The sequence below is a fragment of the Anolis carolinensis genome, chromosome 6 (genome assembly GCF_035594765.1).
Source record: "Anolis carolinensis isolate JA03-04 chromosome 6, rAnoCar3.1.pri, whole genome shotgun sequence".
Lineage (NCBI taxonomy): Eukaryota > Metazoa > Chordata > Lepidosauria > Squamata > Dactyloidae > Anolis > Anolis carolinensis.
In genome coordinates, this window is record NC_085846.1 from 100337564 (window position 1) to 100353640 (window position 16077).

Genomic DNA, 16077 nt, shown 5'->3' on the forward strand with positions numbered 1-16077 from the left:
TCATCTTCTGTCCCATCATGGCCAGTGGCACCCACTTCCTCCCTTACCCGAGTCCAATCCATCTCATCCTCCTCTGAGCTAACCAGCCCCTCCTCCATTCTCTCCGTAAACCCTTCGAAAGACTCCTCGTCAGATGGTGCTGCAAATATGTCTCGCAGTCTTTTTCTCTCTCGCTCCTCGAGAGTATCTGACTCTCGAGGAGTCTTACGCCCACGTCTGTCAGTAACAGAGCCATGAGGCTCAATCATAACACTATCCCCTCTCACAAAGGCCTCCTCCCCCGATGGCGGAGAAGTGGCAGTGATACCCTCCGCTATAGCACCACGACGACTAGAGGTATCAAGTTTCAACAGCGAACGATGAAAGACTGGATGGACCTTTAAACTAGACGGTAAACGCAAACGAAACGCAACAGAAGAAATCTTTTTAACGATAGGAAAGGGACCCAAATACCGAGGCGCAAACTTTCCCCCAGCCTGTTTAATATGTTTGGAAGATAACCACACCAAATCCCCTTCTTCCAACTCCTCCCCTGCCTGCCTGTGGCGGTCAGCCTGAGTCTTCTGCGTTGCCTTAGCTTCCAACAGTAAGCGACGGGCAACATCATGCAATGCAGCCATTTCCGAAGAGCGGTACACAGGGTCCGAAGAGACCACATTGGTCGACGGCGCCACACCTCCCCGTGGGTGAAAACCATAAGTTAGCTCAAATGGCGTATGCTGACTAGACGTGTGCACCGCATTGTTGTAAGCAAATTCCGCCACCGGTAACCACTTTACCCAAGCCGTGGGTTGATCTAAACAAAAACAACGCAGATACTGCTCTAAGAGCCCATTAACCCGTTCCGACTGTCCATCCGTTTGCGGATGGAAAGCTGAAGACACGTTTAACTTAGTCCCCAAACACTCATGGAAGTGTTTCCAAAAGCGTGACACAAATTGCGGAGCCCTATCTGAAATAATCACCTCGGGTGCTCCGTGCAAACGATAGATGTGCTTTGTAAATAGTAAGGCCAACGTAGGGGCCGCCGGAATGGTTGAACAAGGAATAAAATGAGCCAGTTTACTAAATAAATCCACCACCACCCAAATACAAGTATAACCCCCAGACTTAGGCAAATCTGAAATAAAATCCATGGAAATGATTTGCCATGGCCTCTCCGGAACAGGTAAAGACGATAACAACCCTCTAGGGCGCCCAACAGGCGTCTTACTCTGCTGACAAACGGCGCAGCTGTCACAAAAGCGCAGAATGTCTTGCCGCATCTTTGGCCACCAGTAGCTCCTGGTGATAAGCTGTACGGTCTTGAACCTGCCAAAGTGCCCAGCCATGGGTTCGTCATGGTGGGCTCTAATCACCTCCAACCTGAGGGTCCCTACTGGTACGTAAACCTGCCCCCTACGCACCAATACCCCGTCTTGATCCTGGAGATGCGGCAGTATGGTACGGTTACCTGCAGAGAGCAGCATCAGTTGCTCCTGAGTCCACACATCATCCTTCTGAGCCTCAAGGATCTGGTCATGTAACCCAAGCTCATTATTTACAACACACAGAGAGGCAGTAGGCAAGATGGTCTGACATACTACCTGCTCATTGGTCTTAAATTCCGGCTTGCGGGATAAAGCATCGGCCCGCAAGTTTGCCTTCCCCTCCACGAACTGCACCTTGAAGTTAAACCTGGAGAAAAACAAAGCCCAGCGGATTTGACGCTGGTTTAACTTCTTTGCTGTTTGCAAGTGCTCTAAGTTCTTGTGATCAGATCTGACCACGATCTGGTGCCGTGCCCCTTCAAGCCAGTGCCGCCACACCTCAAACGCCACCTTAATCGCCAACAACTCCTTCTCCCATATGGTATAGTTCTGCTCGAAGGGTGTTAGTTGCCGCGAGTAAAATCCACAGGGACGCAAGGTCCCTGAGGAATCCTTCTGAGACAATACAGCCCCCAACGCGTAGCTAGAAGCGTCCGCTTCTACCACGAACGGTCTGTCAACATCAGGATGGGTTAGTATGTTGTCCGATTGAAAACTAGACTTTAGTTGTAGAAACGCCTCGTGAGCTTCCCGCCCCCACACAAATGGCTGTTTCTTGCGCAGAAGCTGCGTCAAAGGTACCGTGAGCTTTGCAAAATTCGGAATAAACTCCCGGTAGTAATTAGCGAAACCCAAGAACCTTTGTACATCCTTCTTAGTCTTCAGCTCCTGCCATGAGTTGACGGCGTCAACCTTATGTGGGTCCATTTTAAGTTCCCTACCTGACACTACATGACCTAGGAACTCCACTTCAGGCACATGAAAGACGCACTTGGAAGCCTTGGCGAAAAGCCCATTAGCCCGCAGTCGGTGCAGAACCTGCTTGACATGTTGACGATGTTCTTTCTCGTCCTTAGAAAAAATCAAGATATCATCCAAATAAATCACTAAAAATTGGTCAATTAGGTCCCTGAACACATCGTTCATGAACCTCTGGAATACCGCAGGAGCATTACAAAGCCCAAAAGGCATGACTCGGAACTCGTGGCATCCGAAACACGTGTTAAATGCCGTCTTCCATTCATCCCCTTCCCGTATACGGATTAAGTTATAGGCCCCCCGCAGGTCAAGCTTGGTAAAGACCTTAGCCCCTTGCACCCTTGATAACAGTTCCGAGATTAAAGGCAGCGGGTACCTATCCCGAATGGTGTATTTGTTTAGGATCCGATAATCGCAGACCAACCTAAGTTCCCCAGTCTTTTTGGCTACAAAGAATACCGGTGCCGCAGTTGGAGAACTAGATGGGCGAATAAACCCCTTGGCTAAATTTTCATCTAGAAACTCCCGCAAAGCTTGCCTTTCCGGTACAGTCAAGGCATACAGCCTCCCTGCTGGCAGTTTCGCACCTTCTGCCAACTTGATGGCGCAATCATATGGCCTGTGCGGTGGTAATTTGTCCGCTTCTCTTTTACAAAATACATCAGAGAACTCCCCATACTCAGCAGGCACTCCCTCCATATCAGAATGAGTAACATTTAGAGTGCAACAATCCTGCCTCTTTAAGATCACTTTACGTGTTGCCCAATCTACTTGTGGGTTTACTACAGCTAGCCAATCCATCCCCAGGATCACATCATATCTAGGCAAGCTCGTAATATCCCACACAAACGTTCCCGTTACTCCCTGCACCTCCCACGTTACTGCTGAGGTTTCATGGTTAACCACCCCAGTCTCCAGCAGTCTCCCATCTGCTCCTTCCACCCACACGTCGCATGCCTTGCGCACTCTAGGAATGCCATGCTTCTTAGCAAACTCAATATCTACATAGGAGACCGTAGCCCCTGAGTCCAGCAGTGCCAAAGTAGAAACAAGTTCCCTTCCCCCAACAGATAATGTAATGGGTACGAAAACATGCTTCCTCCCCTCAGTTGACTGCTTGAGGAGCCCTAGTGCGTTGGACTCACGTCGCACTAGGGCTGGCCTTTTCCCGAAAGCTGGGAAGGTTTCACATTACAATTTTTGGCAAAATGCCCAGCATTCCCACAGTACAAACACAAGCCCAGCTGCCTCCTACGGCTCTTTTCCTCTGTAGACAGCTTTTTAAAGACCCCAAGCTCCATGGGCTCTTCCCCCATCACCACAGGTGCCCTGGTTACATGCATGGGTGGCGCACACATTGCTTTTGAGTGTTTACGAGCCTCGAACCTTGCGTCTAAACGCAGCACCTTAGCTACTAAGGCGTCCCAGCTTTCAGCCGGCTCCAAGCGTGCTAATTCATCCTGGAGCATATCACTTAACCCGGCAGTAAATAAAAGCATGAATGCATTTTCCCCCCAATCCAGCTGGTGGCGATACAGGTTAAACTTATTTAAGTAATCCAAAACAGTCCCCTTTCCCTGTTTCAACCGATACAGAGCCCACCCAGCGTTCTCCGTGCGGAGAGGATCCCCAAAAGTATCAGTTAACAACTTTTTGAAATTATTCAAATTGTCCTTGACTGGGTCATTTCCCAAAATTAAATTAGTGGCCCATTGTCCTGCGGGACCGGTCAACAAACTCAAAATAAAGGCCACCTTGCTAGTGTCTGTAGGAAAAGCATGAGCACTGAGCTGAGAAAAATAAAGCTCCACTTGTGCCAAAAAGGTTGGCAACTTGCACCTGGTTCCGTCAAAGCGTTCAGGAGTCAAAACATGTCCTTTCACAGCCTGAGCTGTTTGGATAACGGTAAAAGCCGTTTGCAATTGGTCTACTTTGGCCCTTAACTCATCCATCGTCTTCCTGACGGGTTTATTGCTGCAATAAACTTTTTATGGAGGCGTTGGGCAATCTGTCAAGGACAGAACGCCACAAGATTCAAAGTAACAGAGTTTATTAGATTACAGAACTCAAAAATGCCCGTAAAACACAAGGGCCAGGCAGTTTTTGCCTTTAGGAGCAAAAAGGGGCAAAAGTAAATGTTCAAAAGATAAACCGGATTAAACCGGAGTTTAATCCGGGTAAAAACAAACTGCTTGCTTCAGCCTGGGTATAAACGAAACGAAAGCCAAGGAACAAAAGATACAAAGAATGCAACTAATTGGCAGCAGATTCCTCTCTGCTGCCAACACTGTGCTTAGAGTAACTTGCGTCGCTCCCCCACACACACAGCAGACAGGATCTCCAACACGAGTAAATCAGCCAAGGATTGTAGCAGTTGAGTAGACCAGTTCCGTTCCGTAGATCAAAGCCAGAAGCAGACGTTTGTAGTTTTTCCAAGTCCAAGAAGGGGGGAAGACAAGCCGTGGTCAGTTCAGTCCGAGTTCTCAAAGCAGGAGATGGCGTCCGTCAAGAAGACGACGGAAGGTCAAGCTAATAAGAGTAAGCACAGGTTTGCACAAACAAATGCCCACACAATCCCTCCCGCCGTCTGACCCTGGATTCCAATCAACTTACGTCACAGCACAGGAAAGCACACAAGTCTTCAGGGAAGCGTCCCACACACACACGGATCCCAAGCGTTTGCCCAGATTACCTTGCCCAACGCAATTTGCAATTGCTCCCAAGCCCCATTTTATGCCAGTTACAAATCTTCATCACTGTCAGCTGTCCTCCTTAACCCGGGCGTTTCCTCATCACTTTCCTCGTCAGAGCTGGAACACCTCTGACTACGCCCAACAGCATCTCCAGCTGTGGATCCCGTCCCATCCCTCCAGCTAAACCATGGGTCTAATCCTGAAGGTCCCCATTCATCTTCTGTCCCATCATGGCCAGTGGCACCCACTTCCTCCCTTACCCGAGTCCAATCCATCTCATCCTCCTCTGAGCTAACCAGCCCCTCCTCCATTCTCTCCGTAAACCCTTCGAAAGACTCCTCGTCAGATGGTGCTGCAAATATGTCTCGCAGTCTTTTTCTCTCTCGCTCCTCGAGAGTATCTGACTCTCGAGGAGTCTTACGCCCACGTCTGTCAGTAACAGAGCCATGAGGCTCAATCATAACATACGAATTCAACTTAAAAATAAACTTAAAGACTCAGGCCCCTTCTACAGTGCCATATAATCCAGTTCAAAGCAGATAATCTGAAATATATATGATAGTGTAGAAGGGGCCCATATTTTGTTCGTAACGTGGGGGATGCCTGTACTGGAAACAGGTGCAGGACTTTAGAGTACAGTAGTAATTGCTTCTCGAGTGTCATAGTCCAAGAACCTTGTTTCTTTCACTTTTTAAAAAACTTTCAGTTTTTAACTATATAACTACTTTTTGTACATCCTTGCGCTCATTAGAGCTGATACATAATGTTTGCTTAGAAAGTAGCTGGGGCCATCCTTTCGAGCCTGTAGAAAGAGGTGAATACAGTGGCTCTGTACACTAGGGGACACATGGAAAAGAAAGGATTGCTTCTCCTGTATATACAAGAAAGGAAATGAAGAAATTATGAAAGACAAAAATTTAATTTCTTGAGAGAAGGAGGAAATGACTGCAGGAAAGAAGGAACAAAAGCCTTGAGTCCATTGATGCAGAGAGATAAAAGAAAGGGCAAGCTTTATTTAGGGTGGTAGAAAAGAAACATCTCTATTGACTTTTGGTTTTGTCCCTCCTTGCTGACTTCACTCACCTGGTTAAGGGCCCCCAAAAGACTACATAAAATGTTTATATTAGAATAACTAAAGCAGTGTTCTCATGTTTGTTTATCTTTTAGCTTTAAACCTAATGAAGGTGTCATCATCATTGGTGCAACAAACTTCCCTGAAGCATTAGATAAGTATGTGTGTGTGCGTATATATGCATAAAATGTAACTTTGCTTGGGTTGATTTTGTGCATATATGATTTTGAAAATGTTGAGTAATAACACAGGTGCATGAATAATGGAAAGGACTTACTAATACTTTCTGCTCACGTTTTTATGATCTTTGAAGGCAGCACTAAAAGCAGCTACCCACACTGGCCGCTTTGAGTCTCTTTAAGAGATGAAAACAAGATAGAAATAAATGTAATAGCCTGTTTGAGAAGAGCAATATTAGATGCATAACATTAGCTAAAAAATAGGTGCTAGAGCTTGTTTGAACTAACCATTAGTTGACATTAGGAATATATCCGCTGAGTATGTGTGGCATGCTTTACCAATTACATTCTTTCTTCTTTGTTTAATAACGTCTTCTAAATGTGCTAGTTAACGATTTTAAATATGCTCTATGATTCACAAGAATTGTTTTTCTTCCCCAATTAGTGCTTTAATACGTCCTGGCCGCTTTGACATGCAAGTTACAGTTCCTAGGCCAGATGTTAAGGGCCGAACAGAAATTCTGAAATGGTACCTCAACAAAATAAAGTATGATGAGTGTAAGTATTAATATATATATACTTATTTTTGTGAGATAAAGATTCTTATAATTCCTGGTAACATGGCAATATATGCATATAGATTTCATAATTGAAGCTCAGGACATTTTCAATGTTAAGTTATAAAAGTAATCCATTCACGCAGGTCTGGAGCCTTGCATCCTCCATATGGTTCAGGTCGCATGTCCCATAAACCCTTACTTGGAGAAAACTACAGTTTAAAACACCTGAAGCAACAAAGTTTCTGTGCTCCTAAATTTAGCCTAGGACTTTGTATGAGAACTCGTAAATACATGTATCATAGATAGAATAATGTAATTTTATTCTTTTCTTCTAATTTGTACAAATTCATAACTGCTATGTCTCCTCTTGTATTTGCAAATTGTTCGTGCTTTCATAGATTTGCTTGGGTCATTGGTAGAAGAAATTATTTTTCCCTTTTAAATAGTTACTACCTCAACTTCATCCTTGGTTCTCTGTAACTCTTATCCATTTTATGATTATATTGCCAGTAAAGGAATGGATTTTCTCTTGGAATAAAAATGGGTATAACACATATAGCTTTGAGCTTACTGTGCATTCTCATCTGGAAGACTATTATTCGTGCTGATGTAGAACTTCATAATTAAGTTTTAATGTCTTCCTATTCATACAGCTCTTGATCCAGAAATCATTGCCAGAGGTACAGTAGGATTTTCTGGAGCTGAACTGGAAAACCTTGTGAACCAAGCTGCATTAAAAGCTGCAGTAGATGGAAAAGATATGGTTACAATGAAAGAGCTAGAATTTTCAAAGGACAAAATTCTTATGGGTAGGTTTTCTTCCTGTGGTAGACAAGGCAGAATTTTGATACTGACTTTAATAAGGCATCTACAGGTAGTTTAAAATATGATGTCTCCCTTTGTCAAGGAAATTGGAGATATTTTATATGGCTTTTGAGAACGACTAGTTTTGGGTTTCATAAGGCAGATTTTCTGTTCATACACATTTTAATCTCAAATTGGCATTTCATTGTAGTAGGTTTTTTTTATTCGTGTCAGGAGCGACTTGAGAAACTGCAAGTTGCTTCTGGAGTGAGAGAATTGGCCGTCTGCAAGGACGTTGCCTGGGGACGCCTGGATGTTTTTGATGTTTTACCATCCTTGTGGGAGGCTTCTCTCATGTCCCCACATGGAGCTGGAGCTGATAGAGGGAGCTCATCTGCGCTCTCCTTGGGTGGGATTTGAATCTGGCAGCTTGCAGATCAGCAGCCCAACCTTCAAGTCACAAGGCTTTAACCCACTACTCCACTGGGGGCTCCTCCTGTAGTAGGTAATAATGACTATGCTAAATGTTTGGCCTTTACTATTGAAGAGTGGGGCAAGAATATATCAGCTGCTCCCTGTACCAAATAATCTTTACCGTTCTTTAGCACTAAGGCATTAAAATGTATACCTAATTGCTCATTCTCTTGACTGGTGTCTACATGTATCCCCAATTTCTTTCTGTTCTGATACATTTTGGTTGTTTTTACCATTTTCCTTTCTTGACATTTTAATACCTTGCTAATGAAATATAGTCTGTGTTTTCCTTTATGGATTGCATTTTTAAAAAATTGGTTGATGGTGTGGATTTTCTTGGAATATTCACAGTCAAAATAGTTCTCCAAGATTATAACTATAAAATTTAATACAAATTGCTATCTATCTGTCAGATAAAAATCTCATCCAGCTCACAGCAATTATATTAAATTTTATGTGAGTTCAAAAATATTATCCAGAGCCCCAAGAACAGAGTTTATGTGCCATGAAGTTCTGTTTGCAGGGTTGACAAGAAGGTTTTAAGGTGAATTTTTTTTTCTTAAATTCAAACACAACATCTGTTATAAAGTGTTATCTCTTAAAAGAGCCCTTGAAAGTAAGAGTGGCTGTCCAGGAGTCCTTCTAAACATGAATGGCCCAACATAATCCCTTTTTTGATGCTAGTTATCTCAGTAGGTTTCAAATTATAAGTATTGGAACCAATATGAACAGATTTAGTTTGACAACCCATAAAGTAATAGTGAATTAAGTGACTATGACAACCTCAAGATTTGCAGTTGTGCAAAAAATAAAATAAAGTCTAAACATGGAACCTCAAAAAAATCCAATTAAATACTAAAAATAATCCTGCCTATCAGACCCGGGGGGGGGGGGGGGGGGACACCTGAAATTTAATATGAAGTGAGTGAAAAGTAATAATCTTGAAGGCAGTTTGCCTGCTTAATTGAACCTTGAGATATGTACAGTACAGGCAGCACTTTTTTGCATGCTGCATTTATAAATTATAACATTTTGTGTTACGTTTTATGCTTTTCCTTGATTTCAGGCCCAGAGCGTAGAAGTGTAGAAATTGATGATAGAAATAAAACAATTACAGCCTACCATGAATCGGGACATGCCATCATTGCCTATTATACAAAAGATGCAATGCCGATAAACAAAGCAACAATCATGCCACGAGGACCAACGCTTGGACACGTGAGGATTTTGAATGATAGAGAATACCTGCTTTTGCATTAATGTTTGGTCATTGGATAGCTTCTGATTATTGAGAAAATTCTCAAAACTGTAATGTTGTATATGTCATCTTAAAATCCCACAGCATAATCATTGGGAGTTTATCTTTATCTTGCAACTTTTAAAAGTTACTGTAACTATTGTGTCTCACACACAGTAGTTTCTTCCAATCTTCAGCACCTGCCATCCATCAAAGACTATAAAGTTCACATTTGCTATCATGATGTTAGGATATTGTAGGGGCCAGATTCTAGGGGTGTGCTTCTACGACATGATTTGAGCACTAAGGAAGGCAAGAAGGGCAGGGGAGGAAATCCTAGTTCTTGTTATTGGGTGCAAAATTATACCATTGATTTTGGTCACTGGGTGCAGAGTGAAATTTTATTAAGGATGAGGTTTTGGAATAATATTTGGCAAAGTCAATACCTGCTGGCGAAATCCAACCTGCCATGTCATTTTATGTGACCCTCTAGATGCTGGACAACAGTGCTTGTATTCCTCATCATTAGGCATGGCTAGAGCTGATGGAAGTTGTGATACAGTTACATCTGGAAGGCTGCAGCTTGTTCTGCTTAATCAGGATAGTGGGGTTTGAATTTAAATACACAGCTTGTGGATAGGGTGTCTGAAGTTAAAATGTTATTTAATCTTTCCCAACCTCAGAGCCACAAAGGCTGTTGAGTTGCAGTTCCCATTATCCCCAGTCTGCATGGCAGATAATCAAAAGTGAAAGAGTAGTTGTTCAGTAATATCTGGGGACCCAAATTGTATAAAAACTACAGAGCAAAGATCTCTATATATACAGAAATATGAGTTGGCCCTCTGTATCCATGGATTCTCTATCCATGAGTTTAACAGTCCTTTGAAGGCAAGCATAAGGCAAATGTGGCCCTCCATAAAATGAATTTGACACTCCAATATAATGGAAGACTGGAGAAGGATACATGGGATGGCTAGTAGTTGTTGTTTACCTTGTTGCTCACTGGGGGGCAGCCTCTCCTCACTTCAAATTACATTAATACATAGCCTACAGCAGTACCAGTTAAAAACCAAGAATTTTGATGCCCCTTGATACTACAAAGATGCTAGATGTTGAATTTTGCCATTGATTATGTTGTGAACCGCTTTGAGACCCCCTAGGGGTGAGAAAAGTGGTATATAAGTGAAATAAATAAGTAATATTCACTTCTTTGGCAGCAGGTTTGGGCAGTAAACTATCACCATAAGTCTCAGAGCAGCAAAGCAGTTGGCATCTTCTACCCTTAATTGCTATTTCAAACTTAAGTAAGAATGGTAAATATCTAGTGTGTTTTGCAAACACTAAATCTTGTCATACAATTTTATTAAAGGTGTCTTTACTGCCAGAAAATGATCGATGGAGTGAAACTAGATCTCAGCTGCTTGCACAGATGGATGTTAGCATGGGAGGAAGAGTGGCAGAAGAGCTCATATTTGGAGGTGATCACATCACAACAGGTCAGTAGAAATCAAGATGACAATATCTGAGGTCAGTGTATCATGTTTTATGTATAATATAACTTCGTGATCTGAATTAATTTTTTCTGCTATTTTCAATAGGGGCTTCTAGTGATTTTGATAATGCTACTAAAATAGCAAAGCTCATGGTGACTAAATTTGGAATGAGTGAGAAGGTAAGATTGTATTTAAAAATAAAACTTCTTACATTGCTTGGCTACCTCATGTTCAGAATGTTGAAAGATTAAACTGCCAAATAATTGACATGTGTTTCGTGACTTCTCTCAATCCTTTCCTTTTAATTATCAGCTTGGTGTCATGACCTACACAGATACTGGCAAACTCAGTCCTGAAACCCAGTCTGCAATTGAACAGGAAGTAAGGACACTTTTAAAGGTAATCATTCTTGTTCTCTTATTCATGAAGTATAAGTGTCTTTTAAGATTAATAGCTGACTTTATCTCTTGACTTCCTTAAGTAGTAAATCTACTGTGTGGCTATTCTTACGTTAATGAATGGCCCTGTTTGTGTACTGAAACTATGTTAATAATTTTGGTGATTGGCATTCTGCTGGTAACAATAGTCCTTTTGTCCCAAACACATATGATGTTGTGTGCCTTATTTTCATCCCATCTCTTGTCTTGATACGTTCTTAAAATGTATATGAATAAAGCCCAACTAAAATTGTCAGTTTTTCTTCAATTGTGACTCTGGAAACAGTTTTAGTATACATTTTCTAGTTTCCTTGTTTATTTTGATTGCTTAATTTACCTTTAACAGGACTCCTATGAACGGGCAAAGCATTTATTGAAGACCCATGCAAAGGAGCACAAGAATTTAGCAGAAGCATTGCTGACATATGAGACTCTGGATGCCAAAGAAATTCAGATCGTTCTAGAGGGGAAAAAACTCGAAGTGAGATGATAACTTAGATCATCAAGCATCCTGGCGACTTCCACGAATGCTGTAATCTTCTTGTGAAGTATAGCTTTCTTTTCTTTCTGATACGTGTGATAATAATCACGTTTCTTAAGGGAAAAAAACAATTTGTCTTGTGAGCTTTTGTTACATTTTATTGATTTTTATCTTCTTAGAAAGAAACACAAGGAGAAAATGACCTTCCCACAAAAATAGATGTCCAATCTCAGGGTTGAATCTAGCTTGTTTGGAAACCTCATGTAATGAACCTGAATAGTATGTTCTTAATATAGCTTCCCTGGTTAATTATTCTATGTGGACTGGGAGCATAACTGCTTTCTATATTCCACCATGGAGCATAAGAGTACTGATGACAACTAATTATAATGATCTCTAATATCAGAATTAGTAGGAACCCAAGTTACCTGGGGAACATGAGCAGGGAGGGCTTGTATGTGAGCTTCTCAGAGGCATTTCACCAGCCATTGTGTAAAAAGCATGCTGGACTCATTGCTCTGGTCCAGTATTGCTCCTGCATCTTTATTCTTGAAAAATCTTTAAATGCTACGGAGTAGTGATACTTCTGTAATTTAGAAAAAATGAAATAATTTATTTAGCAGGCCAGTTAATATCCAGAAAATTGGGGAGAGACATCACTATACCAGAATTACTTTCCCACCACTCTCCTTCATACCTATGCCAAGATGTTAGAATTCTTTGAACAGAGTAGGAGGACAGAGAGGTGTAATAGAATTTATCTTACAGATGCCCTCAGTTTATGCAAATATAACTTAAATATTGAGGTGGGTGGGATTGAGAGTAAGAGATGTGTATCAAGGCTGAGAAGAACTACACTGTCTCCTCGGAAGTAGTATTGGGAAAAATGTTTCCATTTTATTTTAGAGATATGGGGTGTGCTGCTGCAGTCCCTTGCTACTGTCCATACTCTTAGGGGTTTTTAAAATGATGATGTGGCTGCTTGAGGTTTTATCAATTTTCTCATTGGAAAGATTTCAGTCAGTTAAAGAACATTTGGGATGACTTTTCAGTTTGGGTCATATTCCCTTTGAGTTTGAAATCTTCAGTTTCTTTGCACATAAGCACATGGCTACCAAAATGCTTTAGGTAAAAACTGTTGCAGCATCATCTACAACAGATATGGGCAAGTGCCAGAGGATCTGGGGCTCACAGCTGCTCCTTGCCTCCACTACCGTATCATTTTATTTTTCAAAACTGAATTTGACCAGGTGGTTATTTCTGAGGTGTGTGTGTGTGTGTGGCGTGGGCTTGAGGCCCCAGAAAGTGAGGAATTGAGATTTAGGGAATTGATGTAACTCTCCATTTTGGGATAGCACAGCATTTTTACAGAAAGTGGCCTTGGCTGGCTGCTCTGTTTCTTTCTCATAGAAAAATTGTGAAATTGCATATAAGTGATAATACACTTCCTCCTCAAAACCTTGGTGAGATGTATGGTCATGAGTGGATTTTGTTTTTCAAAAATTGAACTCTAGCACTTCTCATTTATAGGAAGCTTTTTTGTTACTCTTTTTTTGAAAAGTGCATTGTGACCAACAATGAAAATGTATAATTGGTAATGTTATTTTTGGAATTGGTAGAAAATCTTAATTACAGAAAAACCTGTTTCAGCGCAAGTTTCATTTCTTGCTTTTTCCATCCAGTCAACTTAGGATCACATGGAAGGACCTCAAGAGCATGTATTTAAACAGAGTACCAAACTGCTTTGCTGAAAAGTTATAAATGTATTCTTTTTTAGTATCACACCAGAAAAGATGAGCAGTCGCAGCAACCTTGGCGCTTTCTATATTTTTGAATAAAGCTTTGTTTTAAATATGCAGAATGCTTTCTCTTTTTTGCAATTGTAAATTGCTTTAGCTCTGAATTCCCTCTTATGTAAATTGAGGTGTATAAAACATATCTTAAACTTGTAAATAAATTTGAGAGTTAAGCCAGTGTGTACGTTTTTAATGAATTGTGTTTAATTAGGAGGAATTTTATCTAGTCCCACTCACTTTGCTAAGAATCTGAATGTATCCACCACGACCCTACACAAATTGAAATCACATTCCTGGGTTAAATAAGAGTTTCTCATTGTTGTTTTGTGCAGTGTTTTGTCAGCAAATGCCTTGGCCTTTATCTTTGCAAGTTGTTGGACTTGTCTTTTCTAAGAAGTAGAAGAGTGGAAATAGCAGCCTTGAGGGAAAGTTGAGAATATTTATTGCCCTGACTTGAATGCAAGGATGTAGACACAAATGACATGCAATCAGTATAGAAAGGCAGGAGCCTCTTTGGTATTTACAAGGCAAATACAATGGGGGGGAAAGTTTTTAGTCAGATACCAATTGTACAAGTTCTCCCACTTAAAAAGATGAGAGAGGCCTGTAATTGACATCATAGGTAGACCTCAACTATGAGAGACAACACGAGAAAACACATCCAGGAAATCACATTGTCTGATTTTTCACAAATTTATTTGCAAATTGTGGAAAATTCCCTGTATCGACCCAGCTTGTAATTCTATCGAAAAAAAAGATCTGATTAGTCTGGCATGACTTGTTTTTGGTAAATCCGTGTTGACTATTAGCGATGACAGCATTTGTTTCTAAGTGTGTGCAGACCACTTCCTTAATGATATTGTCCACAATCTTGCCTGGTATTGACGTGAGGCTGACCAGACAGTAATTATTTGGGTCGTCCTTTTTTCCCTTCTTGAAGATAGGGACGACATTCGCCCTCCTCCAATCTGCTGGGACTTCTCCCTTTCTCCCAAGAGCTCTCCTGGATTAGAAAATGATAGTGGAAGCCAGGGGCAACTGGTCCTTTCAAATAAATGACATCTCAATATTCATTATGTTGCAAGGGGGGGGGGGGGGAACACATTTTTGATGTACATTTTTTTATTTTGTCTGTAATTTCAGAATGAATCAACCTGTGCTTTATAGGTTATAAAGGTAAAGGTTTCCCCTGACGTTAAGTCCAGTCATGTCTGACTGGGGGTTGGTGCTCATATCCATTTCTAAGCTGAAGAGCCAGCATAGACACCTCCAAGGTCATGTGGCTGGCATGACTATATGGAGCACCTATTGATCTACTCACATTGGCTCCCGAGGTTTGAACCTGGGACCTTTCAGTCTGCAAGTTCAGCAGCTCAGTGCTTTAACACACTTTGCCTCCAAAGTGTGTTATATTTTTGGGAAGTCAAAAACAAATCCACTTAAGTTGAAACAAGAAGAAACAAATCATTTGTTTAGAGTTTTCCAAAATCTAGTAGTTAACTTTTTTTAAAAGCTAGAAAATTGCATACAGGTACATTTTCTATGTTCAACCCATTTCACACATGGTTATTCCAAAATCATTGCTGACACTGATGGTAAATCACCCTTGAAATCACTTGGCAGAATATATAAACGTACCTAAACTGACTGACAGAATACAAAATCCTTTCTACATATGAGTGAAAAGACAGGTTGCTTGCCTGCAACTATGGTGGTTTGAATAGTTGAAAAGGAACGGGGGCTTTGGCTGGATCTGCCTGTTTTAATTGGTTGGGAGAGGAGAGGGCTACCACCAAAATCGTATCTTAAAGTTTTAGAAGTTTCTGAGAGTGCTCAGCACAGGCACACGATGGCCCAGTTCAGTGATTCAGAGGCCATGAAGAAAAAAGTTACATACTCTCCTGTCAAAATTGTTTCAATAATATATTTCACATGTCATAAGGCCAAAGTTTATCAAACATGCAGTATATGGATGCAGTCCTGGAAAAAAATGCCAAAAAATGCTAGCAGTTTTGGTGAGGTGACCAAAAAAGGAAATGAAAGACCCCAACTGTTCTCCAGCTAATGTGCACACCCATGGAGTTTCCATATTACAGAACAGTAATCCATCTTTCACTACATCAGAATGATGACAACGGAGAAATATTTGAGTGACCTTATAGGCACTCAAATATTTCTTTGTGTTATTGTTATTGGTTAACCCATAACTATGGTAACGAGATTCCGGGGAAGCTGGAGAACTATTTTGGACTTTTGGGATAGTTCTGTTACCAAAACCTTGTATTGAAGATCCCTTTTCTAAGTGATTCACTTGCTTTGCCCTCCCAAGGAAATTGTGTATTTCTAAAAATAGTTCCGTGGAAACAATATATTATTAACTTCCCCTGTTACACCATTGATATACTATTTCAGCAATGAGGAAAAAACAAATAAATATTTGAGTGTCCTTGTAGATATGCAAATATTTCTTTGCATTATTATTATTAGTTAACCTGTACCTATGGGTATCCAGGAAATTCTGTGTAAACTGGAGAACTATTTTGGTACTTTGAACTTTAGGGAT

The 16077-nt window shown here is 41.2% G+C and overlaps 1 protein-coding gene across 2 annotated transcripts in view; it reads left to right on the top strand.

The window, feature by feature from the left end:
- Nucleotides 1-13687, top strand: part of yme1l1 (YME1 like 1 ATPase) — a 27966-nt gene extending 14279 nt beyond the window's left edge. For both annotated transcript variants that reach the window (XM_003222080.4, XM_003222079.4), the window contains exons 12-19: nucleotides 6149-6211; nucleotides 6678-6790; nucleotides 7446-7601; nucleotides 9137-9288; nucleotides 10677-10803; nucleotides 10906-10979; nucleotides 11113-11199; nucleotides 11584-13687. In XM_003222080.4, the coding sequence (XP_003222128.1) occupies nucleotides 6149-6211; nucleotides 6678-6790; nucleotides 7446-7601; nucleotides 9137-9288; nucleotides 10677-10803; nucleotides 10906-10979; nucleotides 11113-11199; nucleotides 11584-11727 (916 nt within the window). In that variant the 3' untranslated portion in view covers nucleotides 11728-13687. The remainder of the gene's footprint in view (nucleotides 1-6148; nucleotides 6212-6677; nucleotides 6791-7445; nucleotides 7602-9136; nucleotides 9289-10676; nucleotides 10804-10905; nucleotides 10980-11112; nucleotides 11200-11583) is intronic.
- The last annotated feature ends 2390 nt before the right edge of the window (nucleotides 13688-16077 follow it).